The 15,071-nt window shown below is 42.2% G+C and overlaps 1 protein-coding gene across 7 annotated transcripts in view; it reads right to left on the reverse strand.

The window, feature by feature from the left end:
- Nucleotides 1–15,071, reverse strand: part of LOC148021057 (uncharacterized) — a 73,827-nt gene that overhangs the window by 29,359 nt on the left and 29,397 nt on the right. The window contains exons 1-7 of one of the 7 annotated variants that reach the window (XR_015694664.1): nucleotides 8,776–13,293; nucleotides 4,266–4,370; nucleotides 2,534–2,680; nucleotides 2,297–2,413; nucleotides 2,111–2,221; nucleotides 1,949–2,011; nucleotides 1,730–1,856 (exon numbers count right to left, since the gene is read on the reverse strand). Coding sequence is in view for 6 of the 7 variants with exons in the window: in XM_087698906.1 (XP_087555032.1) it covers nucleotides 1,730–1,856; nucleotides 1,949–2,011; nucleotides 2,111–2,221; nucleotides 2,297–2,413; nucleotides 2,534–2,680; nucleotides 4,266–4,370; nucleotides 8,776–9,657 (1,552 nt within the window). In the remaining variant the exon portion in view is untranslated. Of the gene's footprint in view, nucleotides 1–1,729; nucleotides 1,857–1,948; nucleotides 2,012–2,110; nucleotides 2,222–2,296; nucleotides 2,414–2,533; nucleotides 2,681–4,265; nucleotides 4,371–8,775; nucleotides 13,294–15,071 lie in introns of those variants that run through there. The other 6 variants (XM_087698906.1, XM_087698905.1, XM_087698907.1 and 3 more) reach the window with 6 other exon arrangements.

Consider the following 15,071-nt stretch of genomic DNA (forward strand, 5'->3'; position numbering starts at 1 on the left):
CCATGTTCATTGTCTCTAAGTTACCCTAAATCGGCCCTTATCACTTTGTGCTTTGTTATACAATTGTGATTAAGTTTCTATGATATTGTATTTCTCTGTTAGATATGCTCAATGCCCCACCATCGTAAGGTGCCATCGATGATCCATGGTGCTCTAAGTTATAAGGCCCTCATTATGAGGAGAAGTAATGTGTGAGGTTGGGTCCTGACATATATGTCAGATGAGGTCTATGTGGCCGGATGGAAAAAAGCTAACCTTTGTGGATCTAACCTTTGGGTTAGATAGAGTAGTTATACTGGTAGCAACTCAAGGCACAATGCATCGAGTTGCGAGATGTGGGAGTTAGCAAGGACCCCTATTTTGGGGTCTAGAGGATATGGAAGTGGCTCTTGGATGGGGCCCAACGACCCCCCCAAACGAGGGTTAGAAGGCAATGCTTGACACAGTAAAGGGAATATTCCTAGAATATTTCCTGACCGACTAGGTAAGGTTCATAATATGGTCGGACGACAAGCCTAGCTAGACTATCTTCCCAAGCTATAAAAGAAAGACCCCTCCAAAAACATCATCAATCTATCTTTCACCCAATCAAAGTTCTTCCAACAACCCTTAAGCTCTTCGCTTGGATCGCCATTTAAGTTTCACAGTGGAAGTGCACAAGTGGAAAGAGAGCCATCTTTGTATCAATTCATTTGGATTTAAAGTAGTTTCTATTATTCACATATTTGTTGTGTGTTCTCTGCTCCTTGTTCAAATTTTGTCCATTGTGCCAAGTAATTTCTACATTTTTCACATGGTATCAAAGCTAGGTACTCTCTAAAGAAACCTAGACCTTGATATTAAAGCTCTTCTATAAGCCAAGAACTATAGTATGTCTGATGAGCTTCACTCGGGCACACTTGACTAACCGTTATGCAACTTAGGATAGGACCCATCACACTTTACCATAAACTCCAAAACTTCAAAATCACTAACAGGGATAACCTCAAGCATGACAATCCCATCTACCAAGACCACATTTGAGAAGGCCACACCATAGCCGGATCAGAGCCACTATCACAAGGCATCGAAGAATCACCACTAGGCATATTAGTAGACCAATTAGGGACCACATCATAGCTGAGCCACTAATGGTTCTATCACATTCTCTCTCTCTCTCTCTCTCTCTCTCTCTCTCTCTCTCTCTCTCTCACTCATGTGAAGGGTAATTATATTAATTACTGAAAAAATACAAGAGTCACAAATGAGCTAAAAGGACAGCAAAATAATAGAGAAAACTGTCATATACCATGAGACCTAGGGTTTTTCGTTTGTTACCTCTTTTACTCATCTTATCCTCTAATGGCACTGTTATTTTGGCTTTAAGCATGTGTTCTGTCATCTATTGTCCAAAATTGTCAAGCTAATTTTTTAACATATTTTCATATACCTTATAAAATCTTCAGGTACCACTTAGCACCATTCAGTATTGCATTGTACCATATTGTACCTTCATACCTGATAACTATGTCTATGACTTATATGTTTCCGACTTACAGGTGATTTGAATGCATGCATGGTAATTCATTGTGCATATCTGATTCAAGACTATGTTCAAGGATTTCTGACAGTTCTGCTCTTACCAAAATACAGAAAGCTCTATCTATTCACTTATCGCAATCTTACAAATTTCAGCAGTTCAATAGTAGCATATCTAGTAGTGTCAGAGCATAATTGAAAAACACTTTACTTGCAGGGATAATTGCAAGTTGTGATGGCTCCATGCAAGAGAAAACTTGGCATTTGCATGCTCCATACTCTCTCAGGTTCTTATGCCTTTCTAAATGATCAGGAGAAAGATTCAACACCACTGCCACCTACAAAAAATAACTAAGATTAACCTTGCAAGAAAAGAACAGCATTACCACATCACCTTGACATGAGACGGTTGTCAAATATCAAGACTCACAGATGGCAAGAAATTTTTGCCTCGAATCTCCATTTGATAACTGCTCACTTCAACAACAGCAACCTGTGATACAGACAATATCTTGCATGACATCCAAAGGAACAGGGCTGGAATATGCAAGTAAAAGCTCACAAAGGATTTCTTTAGAAAGCATCTCTGTACTTGAATAGGTCGTCTCTGTGCAGAAGACTGCAAACATTGATATGCAGCATCAGATAAAGGAACCCCTAAATTCCCTCCTATAAAATTAGGTATATTGCAGTGCTCCAGGATCTGTGCATGGAATAATATGTTAGTTCTCTACTTTGGGATACACGTACGATTATTTTGATAGTTCTGGATCAAAACCTGTCCAGTAAATGTAGTCACAGTAGACTTTCCATTTGTACCAGTGATAGCTATAACCTTGAGTCCTTTTGGAAGCTTTTCGGAAGCAAATTCCAACTCTGAGATGACAGGATGTCCCTGCATTTCAAAGTTCAATCTTCTTGTAAGCATGTGCAGAACTGGACCAACAGCAAAATAAAGGTCACAAATCAGATTCAAATCAGTAGCTTACAGGATAAACTTTAACCATAACCTTACCAGCTGTATCAGATGACGGAGATTATACTGCTCCAAAGACACTCCTGGAGAGACAACTACTCTGTCAGCATTGCAAATGCTCTGCTGATCATAGACTCCTAATTGTAATTGTAGACGAGGATTTTCCTGCTCACCAATCAAATAAACCTATGACATAGCCATCCATAAATATCATCACTAATTGTTTGTCTAGAATAGCTAGAAAATGCTCTGGATTAGTCTGTTGAAAGATTAGGTCATGTGAGATCTCATGGTGGATCAATAACAACAGTCACATGGCAACTTGCAAGACATGAGAGCTATACCCACCACTGCACATATGTGAAAAAGATTTACAAAGTGGAGATCAGAAAAAGCTAAGAAAACAGATTTATTACTCTTGCATTTGCCCAATAATGTATAATTGCCCAGTGTGGCAGAGCCAGGCTTGATATATCCTTTACAGCCTTGGACATAATAAATGATACTTTCAAAAGAACGAGGAGGAAAGACACATGCAACAGAGTAGCTGCTCAACTGTGCAGTGCAATTGGAAAAGGGAATTTAAAAAAAACTCCTCTTCTAAGGCACAATCAAATCATAGCTAGCTATAAGGCCATAAACATGGATAAGATAGCAAGTCAACCAACATGCACATAATTGGTAAGGCTAGAAATGGCTATTCTTCATTAGAGCCACAAAACAATTTGAAATTCTAATAAATCAATGACAAATAACAGCTAGAAATAATAAGCCAACAATATGATATGACCTACAGTGTAGCCTTAGCCAATATCTTTAAATCAGGCAACATCCTTTGCCACTGACTTAGATCCTTAACACAAGCCTTGTTTCATATAGCCAAAAATTAAGCACATAATAAGGTAACAATAATAAGTGCCTCAGTTAAACCAGAAGCAAAGTGCACAAAACTAAGCAAACAATCCCAGATAAGTTTCAAGGAACTTGAATGGAGGATACAGGAGAGGTCTTAGAAAATATATATTTTTTATTTCAGTTGTTCTTCTAAGACCATATTTTTCATTTCATTTATTCCATTAGTTTTCTAATCCATCGCTTTTTAATTCTAGATCAGGCTACATTTTATTAGATAACATCTTAAGGCTTCTATAACAAACATAAGATCACCAAAAAGTATGGTAGAACCAGGGATCCTGACTACTTTTAAAAAAGACAAAAAAAATGTTTATGATTTATTAACTATCTGGCCTGGGAGATGTCATCTTTATGCTAATTTTTAATTGTGCCATTCTGTGATACAATTTCACTTGGTACCCTACTTATTCACCAAAGTTGAGCCTCTTTGATCTAAGAGGAGATACATTGCTATTTGGCTCCACATTGGTCACATGCAGACCAAAATTTATCTTGTAAAAAAGTCAGATTACTCAGAGAAATAAGATAGATTTTACATTCTACAGCTTGCTCCTCATTGTTCAGAACAGCTATATCAAACTCAACAGGGATTGCAAGAAAGTAATATCACATGACCAGTCAAGTTCAGTTCCAATGAAATCTGCATCAGAAACATAAGAGCCCACACTGCTGCATCATATACTGAAAAAAGACGCCTGCTAATGATATGCAATCAAAGACCCATTCTCTAAGCACACACTGAACCAAGAAGAGAAAACACACATACACACACAGAGATACCATATAATGCTATAATTGGAAAACTGGAGAAAATCAGGTCTGGAGACAAGCTAACACCAGGATCAAAGGTGATTACCTGAAATAAAGGCTTGCATTTGTCTCTGTCAATACCAACAACAAAAGCACCTCGCGCAAGTGCAAGCTTTACTGCTGCTCTGCCAGAAACTCCAAGACCCAATACCTAAGCTGAAGCTTCTAATTAGTTACACATTATTTATTGTGCTTACAGAACGTCTGCACAGTCATACACTTGATAAAATGCAAGCATTCTGATTAGAAACTATTAATATATGACAAATTATAATAACCACCTCTTGGCATAATGCATTTACAAGAAACAGTAAAACACCCAAAATACTAAAAAATGTAGCCCATACTCATTAATATGTAGTGACGGGTTAGGCATGAAGATCGAGACAGTAGGAGTTCCTTAGGCACAAAGAGACAAAGAGAGTGGGAGAGAGAGCAAAGCAGAGAGTGTGCACGATTTAGGTACAATGACGAGTGTGTACCTTTAGGTTTTTAGATAGATATATATGGGTAAGTACAAGTGCTAAGGGTGTGTTCACACCCGAGCACATATAAAGGCACGAGAGCCTTTATTCCCAACAACCTCCCACCTAAAGGCAATGTGCCTTAAGAGGAGAAAAGAATCAGCTAAGTCTAGGTATGCACAAAGCTGAAATACATATATCTATCCAACTCCCATCATCTGTCGGCAATGAGCAAACCGCTCTGCTAGAAGACCCTTCGTGAGAAGGTCTGCAGGATTATCATCTATATGCACTTTGACTAGCTCAATGCTCTTGCTATCAAGTGCATCTCTAATGAAGTGGTACTTCACCTGTATGTGCTTTGTCTTTGCATGAAAGACAGGATTCCGTGCTAGCATGATAGCACTTTGACTATCACAATGAAGAAGAGGTAACTCTGTGATGCCAAGCTCTCCCACCAGATGTGAAAGCCATAAAGCCTCCTTGCATGCCTCAATGGCAGCCACATACTCTGCCCCTGTAGTAGACAATGCAACATACTTTTGTAGCCTAGAGATCCAAGAGACTGCTCCTCCTGTGAAAGTAAACACATACTCAAAAGTGGACTTTCTACAATCCACATGACCAGCATAGTTTGCATCCGTAAAGCCAACAATAGATGCTTTCTGCTTTTCCAAGCAGATGCACAACTCCTTTGTGCCTTTGAGATATCTCATAATACCTTTCACTGCATCCCAATGCTTCTTGCCAAGGTTTGCCATGTATTTGCTAACCACTCCCACTGCAAAGGCAATGTCAGGATGTATAGCAACCATAGCATACATCAAACTGTCAACAGCAGAAGCATATGGTATCTTGGCCATTTTAGCCTTCTCATCATCAAATGCAGGGTTGTCCTCTGCACTGAGTTTCACATGTGGAGGCAATGGAACCCTTTCCCCCCTCCATATTGAAATGCTGCAAAACTTTGGAGATATACTCTTGCTGAGATAGATAGAGCAATCCTTTTGACCTATCTCTGAGTATTCGCATACCAAGAATGTGATTTGTATCACCAAGATCCTCCATACCAAAGTTGCCATGAAGACTTTGCTTCAGTGAATCCAAGGCATGAGTATCCCTGCCAGCAATCAGCATACCAAGATAATCAGGCTGCCATCTGCCTTCTTAGTGTACAAGCAGTGATCCACTTAACTTTTATGGAAACCTTGAGATTGCATAAATGTATCAAACTTATGATACCATTCTCTTGGTACTGGTTTCATCCCATACAAACTCTTTTTAAGTTTATATACCATTTTTTATTTCCCTTTTTCAACAAAATCTTCAAGCTGCTGCATATATATGTCCTTATACAAATCACCATGTAAGAATGCAGTCTTTACATCCATCTGTATGAGCTCCATATCTTCAGCTGCAACCAAGCCCAAAATGGTTCTCAATGTAGTCATCTTGACTACATGAGAGAAAATCTCATCAAAGTCAATTCCATGCTTCTGCTTGTACCCCTTTGCAACCAATCTTGCTTTGTACTTTGGTGAGAAACCAGAAGTCACCTTCATCCATAGTTGTCAGGTATAAAAGGTACGATACGGTATGGTACGATAAAATACGGTACTAATTGGGTACCTTATGATTTTATAAGGAACGGTACGATATTAGTACGAAAAATTTAAGATGATTTTTTAAATAACAAAAACCATAAATCATTAAATGGTAGATCATAGAATACATGTTTAAAGTGAAAATAGCCATTTCATTACAAAATAAGATGAATACATGAGGGTGACTATTGTGGTCCCATGGGCTACGCAAAATATGCAATACATCATACAACTACAGTCTAGTATATCCGATACAAAAAAAAAAAAAGACCTATGTCATATGAATGATGAATCTATGATGAGGCATCACTATCATCATCAGAACCATCTGAGTGCTCATCAAGAGAGTCTGAAGATGACTCCTCGACATCCAATGATGAGACAGACCCATACTCATCCTCACTGATGAGGTTACCATCATCATCAAATGATGGCTCCCTAGGTGGCAGTTGTGTAGGCAAGGGGGGAATGTCATCATGAGGCACAGGATGTGAGCTACTAGAGCCCCACCTTACATATATCTAAAAGCCACTTGAACCATCCCTCCTCAATGATGGAGGGCGTCGAATGACCATGCCTCTGCTATCACCTACTCGAACTCCTCGCCCACGAGCATGTTGACTGCGAGTGTCACGAGTATCTACTACTATAAGCTCTCTATAGAGCTCTGCAAAAATCATCTCCTCCTCCTCCACCTCCTTATGTACACTTGAAAGAGTGTCACCTGTCAACTTGAATATATCAACATCCTCTGTTAGGCTTGCTCCACAAGTTCCCATCTTCTTCTACTTGTAGCAATAAGGTGCTCGGGAGCTTGGATAACCTTCGGCTCTTCTGGGGGTAGGTTAGGTAAGGGATGATTGGCCTCCCTGATTTGCGGTTCTTCCTCGAATGCTTGCTCGAGGTCAAGCCCTTCCTCGATGTCTTGTTCCATAGGGAGTTGGATTGGGGGTGGGTGGGGCTGCTCTTGTTCCTTGAATCCAAGTTCCCTAAGCTCATCAGTGGAGAGGCCGACTTGTCGCAAGTAGCTATGTTCCTACTCCTTGGTTATGCCCATGCTGGTTGGAAGTGTATGGTCTTGCAAGCCCTATCTTAAAGCTCTAGTTGTCAATTCCAGCTTCGTCCTCACACAATGGAGTGATGCACGTAAGATTGATCATGATTTGCTAAAGTCTAAATTGTAATGTATAAAGTTTAAACTTCAAAGTTTAAAGTTTAAAAGTTAAAACAACAAATTTTAAATGTTATGGTTAAGTGTTTAAACTTTACCTGCTTCGGACTACCCATGCTCATCATAGCCCTCATCATGCGTAAGTTAGTGCGGCAATAGACTAGCCGCTCTAACTGTCATGTGCTAAGCCGATTACGAATCTTTGTGTGAATGAGAGAATAGACACTCCAGTTTCTCTCACATGCACCCAAAGAGTAATCCTGAGCAAGAACCCTCATGACTAAGGGCTGAAGGGTCTCCATTGCATATCCAAAGTTTTGCCACCAAAATAAAGGCTTCACAAGTGACTCTCTCCTCCAACAAGTGAGAGAAGCAAAAGCTTCGTGCTCTCTCTGATCTGCATAGCATCCTAGCTTCTCTAGCACTGCATTGTGATTATCAACAGGGACCACACGAGTCAAATAAGCAAGCTGGTCTGAACGGAACTCTCTATCATCCATGACCGCCAGTGACTTGTCCGGTGACTTGTAGCTTGGATGTACCAATGCGGCAAAACCATGGATGGGCTTATACATCCACGCCCATCTCCTCTCTGCTATCTCTAAAACATGTGCACACTGTCTCTGTGATCACTGTACAAGCACGTGCCTCCACCAATGCTACTCTAAAGAAGTGAACGAGAAAGCCCATGGTGAACCCCTTGCAATCACTCATAGGTAACACCCTATAAAAGGGAGTCATGACAATGACAACGGCACGGACTTTTTGCCCAAACTACTCATTAAGGCACAAGCGCTGCATGGCTTTCGCCTCCTCTGTCTTATGCTCATCCCACTCATTCCATAGAGTGGGCACTACTGTATGGCGCAAGGCGGACCGCACCTCATAAAGGCGCTCCAGCAATAACCACATGTAAGCAAAGCGAGTTAAAGAAGGCTCCTTCAACTCAAGTGTGCTATGCTCACGATACATCGCAAGCACCTTTACCTTTACCGTAAAGAATGTGACAATTGATGTAGCTTTGCGGACCGCCCTCTTCACCCACTTGAGCTTCCCAATGTCCTCCATGAGCAAGTCCAAACAATGACTTGCGCATGGAGTCCACACAATGGTAGGGAACTCGGCCTCAAGCAAACGGCCCATATGCCGATAATTCAATGCATTGTCGGTAACAACTTGCACTACATTTGAGGGGCCACCAACAACCACAATTTATGAATTACAAGTTATGTATAAATCAAATTTCAATTATGAATCATGATATTATCATAATGAAAGAAAGTGAAACAAATTTAAAACACAAATTGCAATGTATACCTCAATGATAGCTTGTCGAACGTGGCGGTAGATGAATGCGCCCGTCGTTTTTCTCCCCCTCTTGCCGGTATCTACAGCCCGCAAAAGGTAAATGTCGAGTGGACATGAGACGAGTATATTGATGATGCCCCATTTCTTACAATCACTCCATCCGTCGGTGAGAATGAAGCAACCATATTTTATCCATGCGGCCCGAATAGAATCAAGGGCTCTATCAATCCTCTCCTTCTCTTCATCAATCTTTCTCATCCTCATGTCATTGTATGTGACACCGGTCCATCCTTCACATGGACCCACATTGGCAATGGCTTTTACCATATTCTTCCATTGCTCTTGCTTTAGGACATTGAATGCAAGATTGCACTCAATCACCATGCGTGCAATTTCAATGTCCGCAAGTCGTTGCCTTTCTCTAAGAAAGGCAACCGATCCACATACATGACCGGGTGCTTGAGAGAGAGACGATTGTCTCTCCGGCACCGCATGAGCCTCTACTCTTTGTCTTTTACCGGAGCTGGATGCAGATGTGGAGCCCCCACCACCAATTGTAGAGGCATCTTCTGCATTGGTTGAAGATATGCCCACATTAGATGCTTCCTCGTTAGTAGGCATAGGAGTTGGTGCCAATAAGCCACTTCCTCCTCCTCTTGCGGATCCCCCTCTCATCTTATCGAGAATCTCCTCCGCAATGTTTGGAGGGATCTCCTTACATGGAGCAACTTGCCCCCCCATCTTGGAAAGATGTTGGAGAAGCCAAGTTGCACCACTTGTATAGCGCTTCCCGCAATACTTGCATATCCAATGGTGGGAGTTGGACTTCTTTGTGTCCCTCTCCCCATGGATCACATGCAAATTGAAGGCCTCGTGCTTCTCACGAGTCATGGTGCCGATGACGAATAAAGAGGTCCGAGAGAGAGAGAGAGAGAGAGAGAGAGAGAGAGATGCTTGAGTCTCGACTCTCGACTCTTGAAACTTGAGTCTTCAAAGTTAAAAGGAAGGGAGACTCGAGAGGCCCGAGGGTTGGGGTAAAGTTGTGGGTTAAAGTTGAAAGAGCAAGAGTGAGAGAGAGGGAATGGGAGATGAGAATGGCAAATGCTTTGATAGGGTGCGGGATAAAGGGGATGGGAGATGAGATTTGACTCTTTGAGAATGGCAAATGCTTCGATAGGGTGCGGGAAAGAGGAAGATGAGAATGGTAACTTGTAAGTGCTTGCTGAATTGGTGTGGAAGCATGGAGGAGAGGAGCACCTTTTGTAGACGAGAGAAGGATCAAAGTTCAAAGTTCAAACCGTCAAAGTCTAAAGAGAGAGGGAATCCAAAGAGAGGGCTGCAAGCTGGAGCCTGGAAGGAATCCAAAGAGGAGCACCTTTTAAGTTTTGCATGGCTGGAATTTGGAAAAGGGGGGGTGGGGTGAGGTATCCAAGGCTTTCCACCCACCAAAAAACGCAAGAGTGCAGGAAAAGCGCGAAACGCAGCATGCGGGGCGCAAGAAACGCGAAACGAGGAGACGCAAGCCAAGTGGCTTTATACCGTACGGACCGTTCCGTACCACGTACGGAGACAACTATGCCTTTATCTTGTAAACCCATTTGCATGGAAGTGTTTTCTGGCCTTTAGACAATTGCACCAAGTCCCAAGTGTCATTTTTCTCAAGAGATTCCATTTCTGATAACATGGCTTTATGTCCTGTCTGTCCATTGCTTCCTTGAAGCAAGACGGTTCACGACAGTCTGTCAACATGACATAATCAGCCACATTATTTGCACCAGGAATGAATCTATCACGTTGTCTAGTAGCCCTACACGATCTCCTAACCCAATGATCATTGTTTGCTGGTTGTTGAGCATTTTCAGCTTGTTGTCCTGGCATTTCAGCCTACAAATCAACATTAACAGCTTATTGTCCTTGCTATTCTTGCACATGTAGTGGCTCATTATCATGGGCACTAGCTGACTGATCATTTCCAGCATTATTTTTTGCATTTACAGGTTCATTTACTATAGGTATTGGCTGCTGTACAGCAGGCACATTTTGCTGTCCAAAATGTATTTCTTCCAAGAATACAACCCTACGGACCTCCTCAATCTTTTCAGGTTGTTTATGCATGCAATCTTCCCAGAAGATAACATCATTGTTACGTACTACTTTCCTTTTCTCAATATCCCATAGTCTATACCCCATTTCACCCTCGTCACCATATCCTAGAAAAATGCATTTACAGGACTTTGGCTCAAGTTTGCTACATTTTTCTTTACGAATTGTGCACAAAAGCCTCGCAGCTAAACACTTTCAGGTGAGCATATGAAGGTGGCTTGCCCGACCACGCTTCTTGGGGAACTCCCCCCCCCCCCAAAGACCTGTTTGGTGACCGATTAATCAAGTATACGGCTGTCATAACAGCCTCTGCCCAAAAACCATGGGTTAATGCAACATGAGACAGCATCGTACAGACCTTATCCTGTATGGTCCAATTCATACGCTTTGCAACTCCATTTTGGGGATGGATTATGAGCCAAAATTTTTGTGCTCAAAAAATATGTCATGCATAAAACAGGCCAATTCTGCCAAAATAGAGCAATTTCAGTAAAACCCCCCAATTTTACCAAGTGTTGATGTCCAAATTGCATGGAATTGAGCCTGCATGTACATGACCAAATGGTGCACAAATTTTGCCCAAACTGCAAAAGCCCGAAATTGCATGGGGTCCAATGTGCATGAATGTCAACAAAATTGGGTAAATTTCAGCCCAATTTGTGCATGTACATGAAAAACCCCAAATGTCGGAGGCAAAATGTCACAGATTCTTGCAATTTCTAAGACAGATATCACTGTTGCATCTTGCTCGCACCACATCTGGACAAACCCCCAAATTTTCCAAGTCTTGCCTACACTAATTTCAGTGAAATTGAAAGAATTTCAATTGAAAGAATTTCACTAAAATGTGAAAAAACACTGAATTCCCAAGCAAATGTGCACCGACTTTGCAATTTCTGAGTCAGATTGTCCAGTTCTACGTTAAGATCCCCAAATTCGAGAAAAGCCCCAAATTTCTGGGCTTGGATTGTGCAAAAATTTGTGTTGTGCCTCCACACATGAACCCTTAGTAGGGAAACTTCAAGAAAAAGGAATTTCGAAAGGAAAAAAAAAAGGTTGAGCGACGGGTCAACGGACCTGTCGTGCAGGTCGCCGCCTGGTACCCGCTGTCCCATTGCGTGTCGACAGCGTGTGGAGGCTGCCACCAGTCCCATCGCTTGTGCAGCTCGCCAACTGCTGAGCTTGTCAGCGCGTATGCAGATCGCCACCCTGTCACGTCGTGCAGCTCGTTTGTCAGCTGCTTTACAGGCGCCGTCTGGTCCCATTGAAGAGAAAGTGCCGCCTGATGCCACAACTACAACTCCCACCAGCCGCCTGTCCGACTGGTAACACATCAGATGCCTGACGACTGACTACCTCACGCGTGCTTGATAGGTCAGAAAACAACCTCACAACCTGCATGCCTGCTTGTCTACTCCTGCCCGAACTCCAAGAAGTACAAACGCCTCAACCGCAACTCTGATACCAGTTTGTAGTGATGGGTTGGAGTTCCTTAAGTGCGAAAAGACAGAGAGAGTGGGGAAGAGAGCAAAGCAAAGCGTGTGCACAATTTTAGGTACAATGACGAGTATGTACCTTTAGGTTTTTAGATAGATATATATGTTTAAGTACAAGTGCTAAGGGTGTGTTCACACCCAAGCACATTTAAAGGCACGAGGGCCTTTATTCCCAACATAATAAGATGTCATGCAGTTCAATGTAAATTAGGTGTCTCTTGAGCTTATTTATAGCCCGAGGGGGTCGCCATGGGTAGCTTACGGGATCTCATAAGTGCAAGGGGGGGGTTTCCAATCCTTCCTTCTATTGTCCCCTTCCCACCTTGATCCTTGAGTGCTAGAAGTGATCATTTAGTCAATGAAAATGGTGAGTGGGGTAGTCAAGCTTATAACTAAAGTAGTTTCAGGAGCTGATACTACCACGGGTCTTTTAGGGCTTGGGCTCCATTACTTAGTAGAAGTCAAAATTACCCTACTGCTTCTCAAGCGATACAACTGAATGGGAATTGAATAACCCCTAGGCTTTTGTCTAGCTTGGATATCAAATATCTTTTCGATACTTTGTATCTTTGATATGCAAGGATGCGTTGTGCTCAAACATGCTTTCACAACTTTTCGCAAACAATGTGCCTTTATGCTCAAACAATTCTACAACGTATATTGGTTACCACAATGTCGATGTGTTGGTTCTGGCCTCATGTAATGCAAGGGTCTTTATGTCCTAAATGCACCTTAGGATGTAAACAAGAGTGCTTTTCCAAGATGGGTGATTCCCATGATGCCTAGAAAAGAATATCAGATAACCTTAGTTGGAACCTAAGTTCCCCCACAATACCTATAAAATAGTATTAAACACTCTTAGTTGAGACCTGGGTTCCAAGCACAAGTTGTGCAATGTGTACAAAGTCCAATGGTGCAAGGGCAGGTATCCTAATGTCATGCAAAGGATGGCAAGGATTTAACCCTTGTTACTCATTTTTATAAGCAGGAGGGTTGTGTTGAGCTAACATAAGCATTACATGCTGAATTAGCCACTTAAACAGCCCCAAAAATGCTTAATTCACGAAAACCCTAAAATGATGCATGGTTCAAGATAGTTTTAAAATGGTGCATGGTACAAGATCCTGAAACTTTCTATAAATAGGCATGTTACCCTCCATTCAATCCAATCTCGTTTTGCAATTTTCAGGTCCTTTGGCTTCATTGCCCACACCCCATTCGCACAGGACATCTCAAACGAAGTTGCACGTTACTGTCTGCATCCATTAGGCACCTGTTTCCAACCTCCATCACACAGTCTACATTGATTTTTGCTGCATTTGCTGATTAGCTACATCGTCTACAGCTAGCAACCTACTGAACTGTTGTGTTTGTGATCTATGGCTACTACACAGATTGCCACGGCATCATCCCAGCGTTTTTACTGTTGTCAACCTGCCATGTCATCATACCTACGTTTATGCTACCATCAATCCACCACACCATCATCAACTTGTTGTGTTTACAGTTTTCTCACCTTTGCATCTTCGATTCTAATCCAGAACCACACACTATAGCATTTGCTACTGTCCGACATCTAGAGGCTGCCTTGTTGCATTTTGGGATACATCAGCAATACAACACACTCTCCCGCTCAACACCTCTACCTCAATCCTCAAGACACGAGAGTTTGGGATACAGTTTTCATTCCTGCACGGTTCGTTTGTTGCAAGAGCATTGTATATTCAAGATTTAGTCATTCATTCAGATTTCCATTCTATTCATTGTCTCTAAGTTACCCTAACGGTCAACCCTAACTATGTTCATTTGAGTTTATGCTTTGTCGTACACTTTCATTTATGTTTTTGCATCAAGGTATTTTTTCACACGGTATCAACACAAGGTTCTTCTCTTCTCTACTCCTCTTGTCTCGCACGGCTATGGAGGATGGAGCTTGTTGGAGAGGAATTGAGGTTGCTTAAGCTTGCCTCAAGGATCGTGGAGCTACCGCCGTGCACGGGAGAGGAGGGTACTCGATTGGGCATCAACGTAAGCTCACTACACCCCATAGGTAGGGAGGGCGCATCGGCTATGTGAGAGGTAGCCATCGCCGCTCAGCTTGAAACGCTTGACCAATAAGCGGTCCGTAGGTCTCGGGGGTTGAGCTTGTAGCTCCCTTCATTTTGGTTCCATTGTCAGGGCCAACGGAATCGAGCTTTGAGCGCCGCACGCTTCGAATCGAGCATAGAGGTAGGGTTTTCAGCCCGAACCGGTGCTTGAGATAGATAGGAGATTTAGGTGGTTTGATCTTCGGAACAAGTATTTTGGTTTGTTGTTGAGTAGGCAAGTAGGTAAATCAACCTCAACCACTGTTTTTTATTTTTGTTACGATTGGATAGGATTAGGACCAAGGAAATAGGGAAAACAGAAGGGTTTTTTGCTGCTGAAAACAGGCTGAAAACTAGGAGAAAATGGCATAGAATCTAAATCTTGAGTAGATGGGTGCAAGAGGGGCAACCATAAGGTTGAAGGAGAATTGAGCATGGCAATAAGAGGCTCAAAAGGTCAGAGGAGGCCTCATTTTGCAATTAGACATCGAGAGAGAGAGAGTGTGAGTGCAGGTACAGAAGGGGTTCGATCCGGTCGTTTTGCTGTCGCCCAACCATTCCAGGTATTCCTTGACCTTCTCTAAGTTGTGCTTGTTTGATCTGGAAAGTTGGAGCTTGT

This window comes from Lygodium microphyllum, chromosome 18, assembly GCF_053477565.2.
Source record: "Lygodium microphyllum isolate KBCC chromosome 18, Lygodium_microphyllum_v1.1.10, whole genome shotgun sequence".
Lineage (NCBI taxonomy): Eukaryota > Viridiplantae > Streptophyta > Polypodiopsida > Schizaeales > Lygodiaceae > Lygodium > Lygodium microphyllum.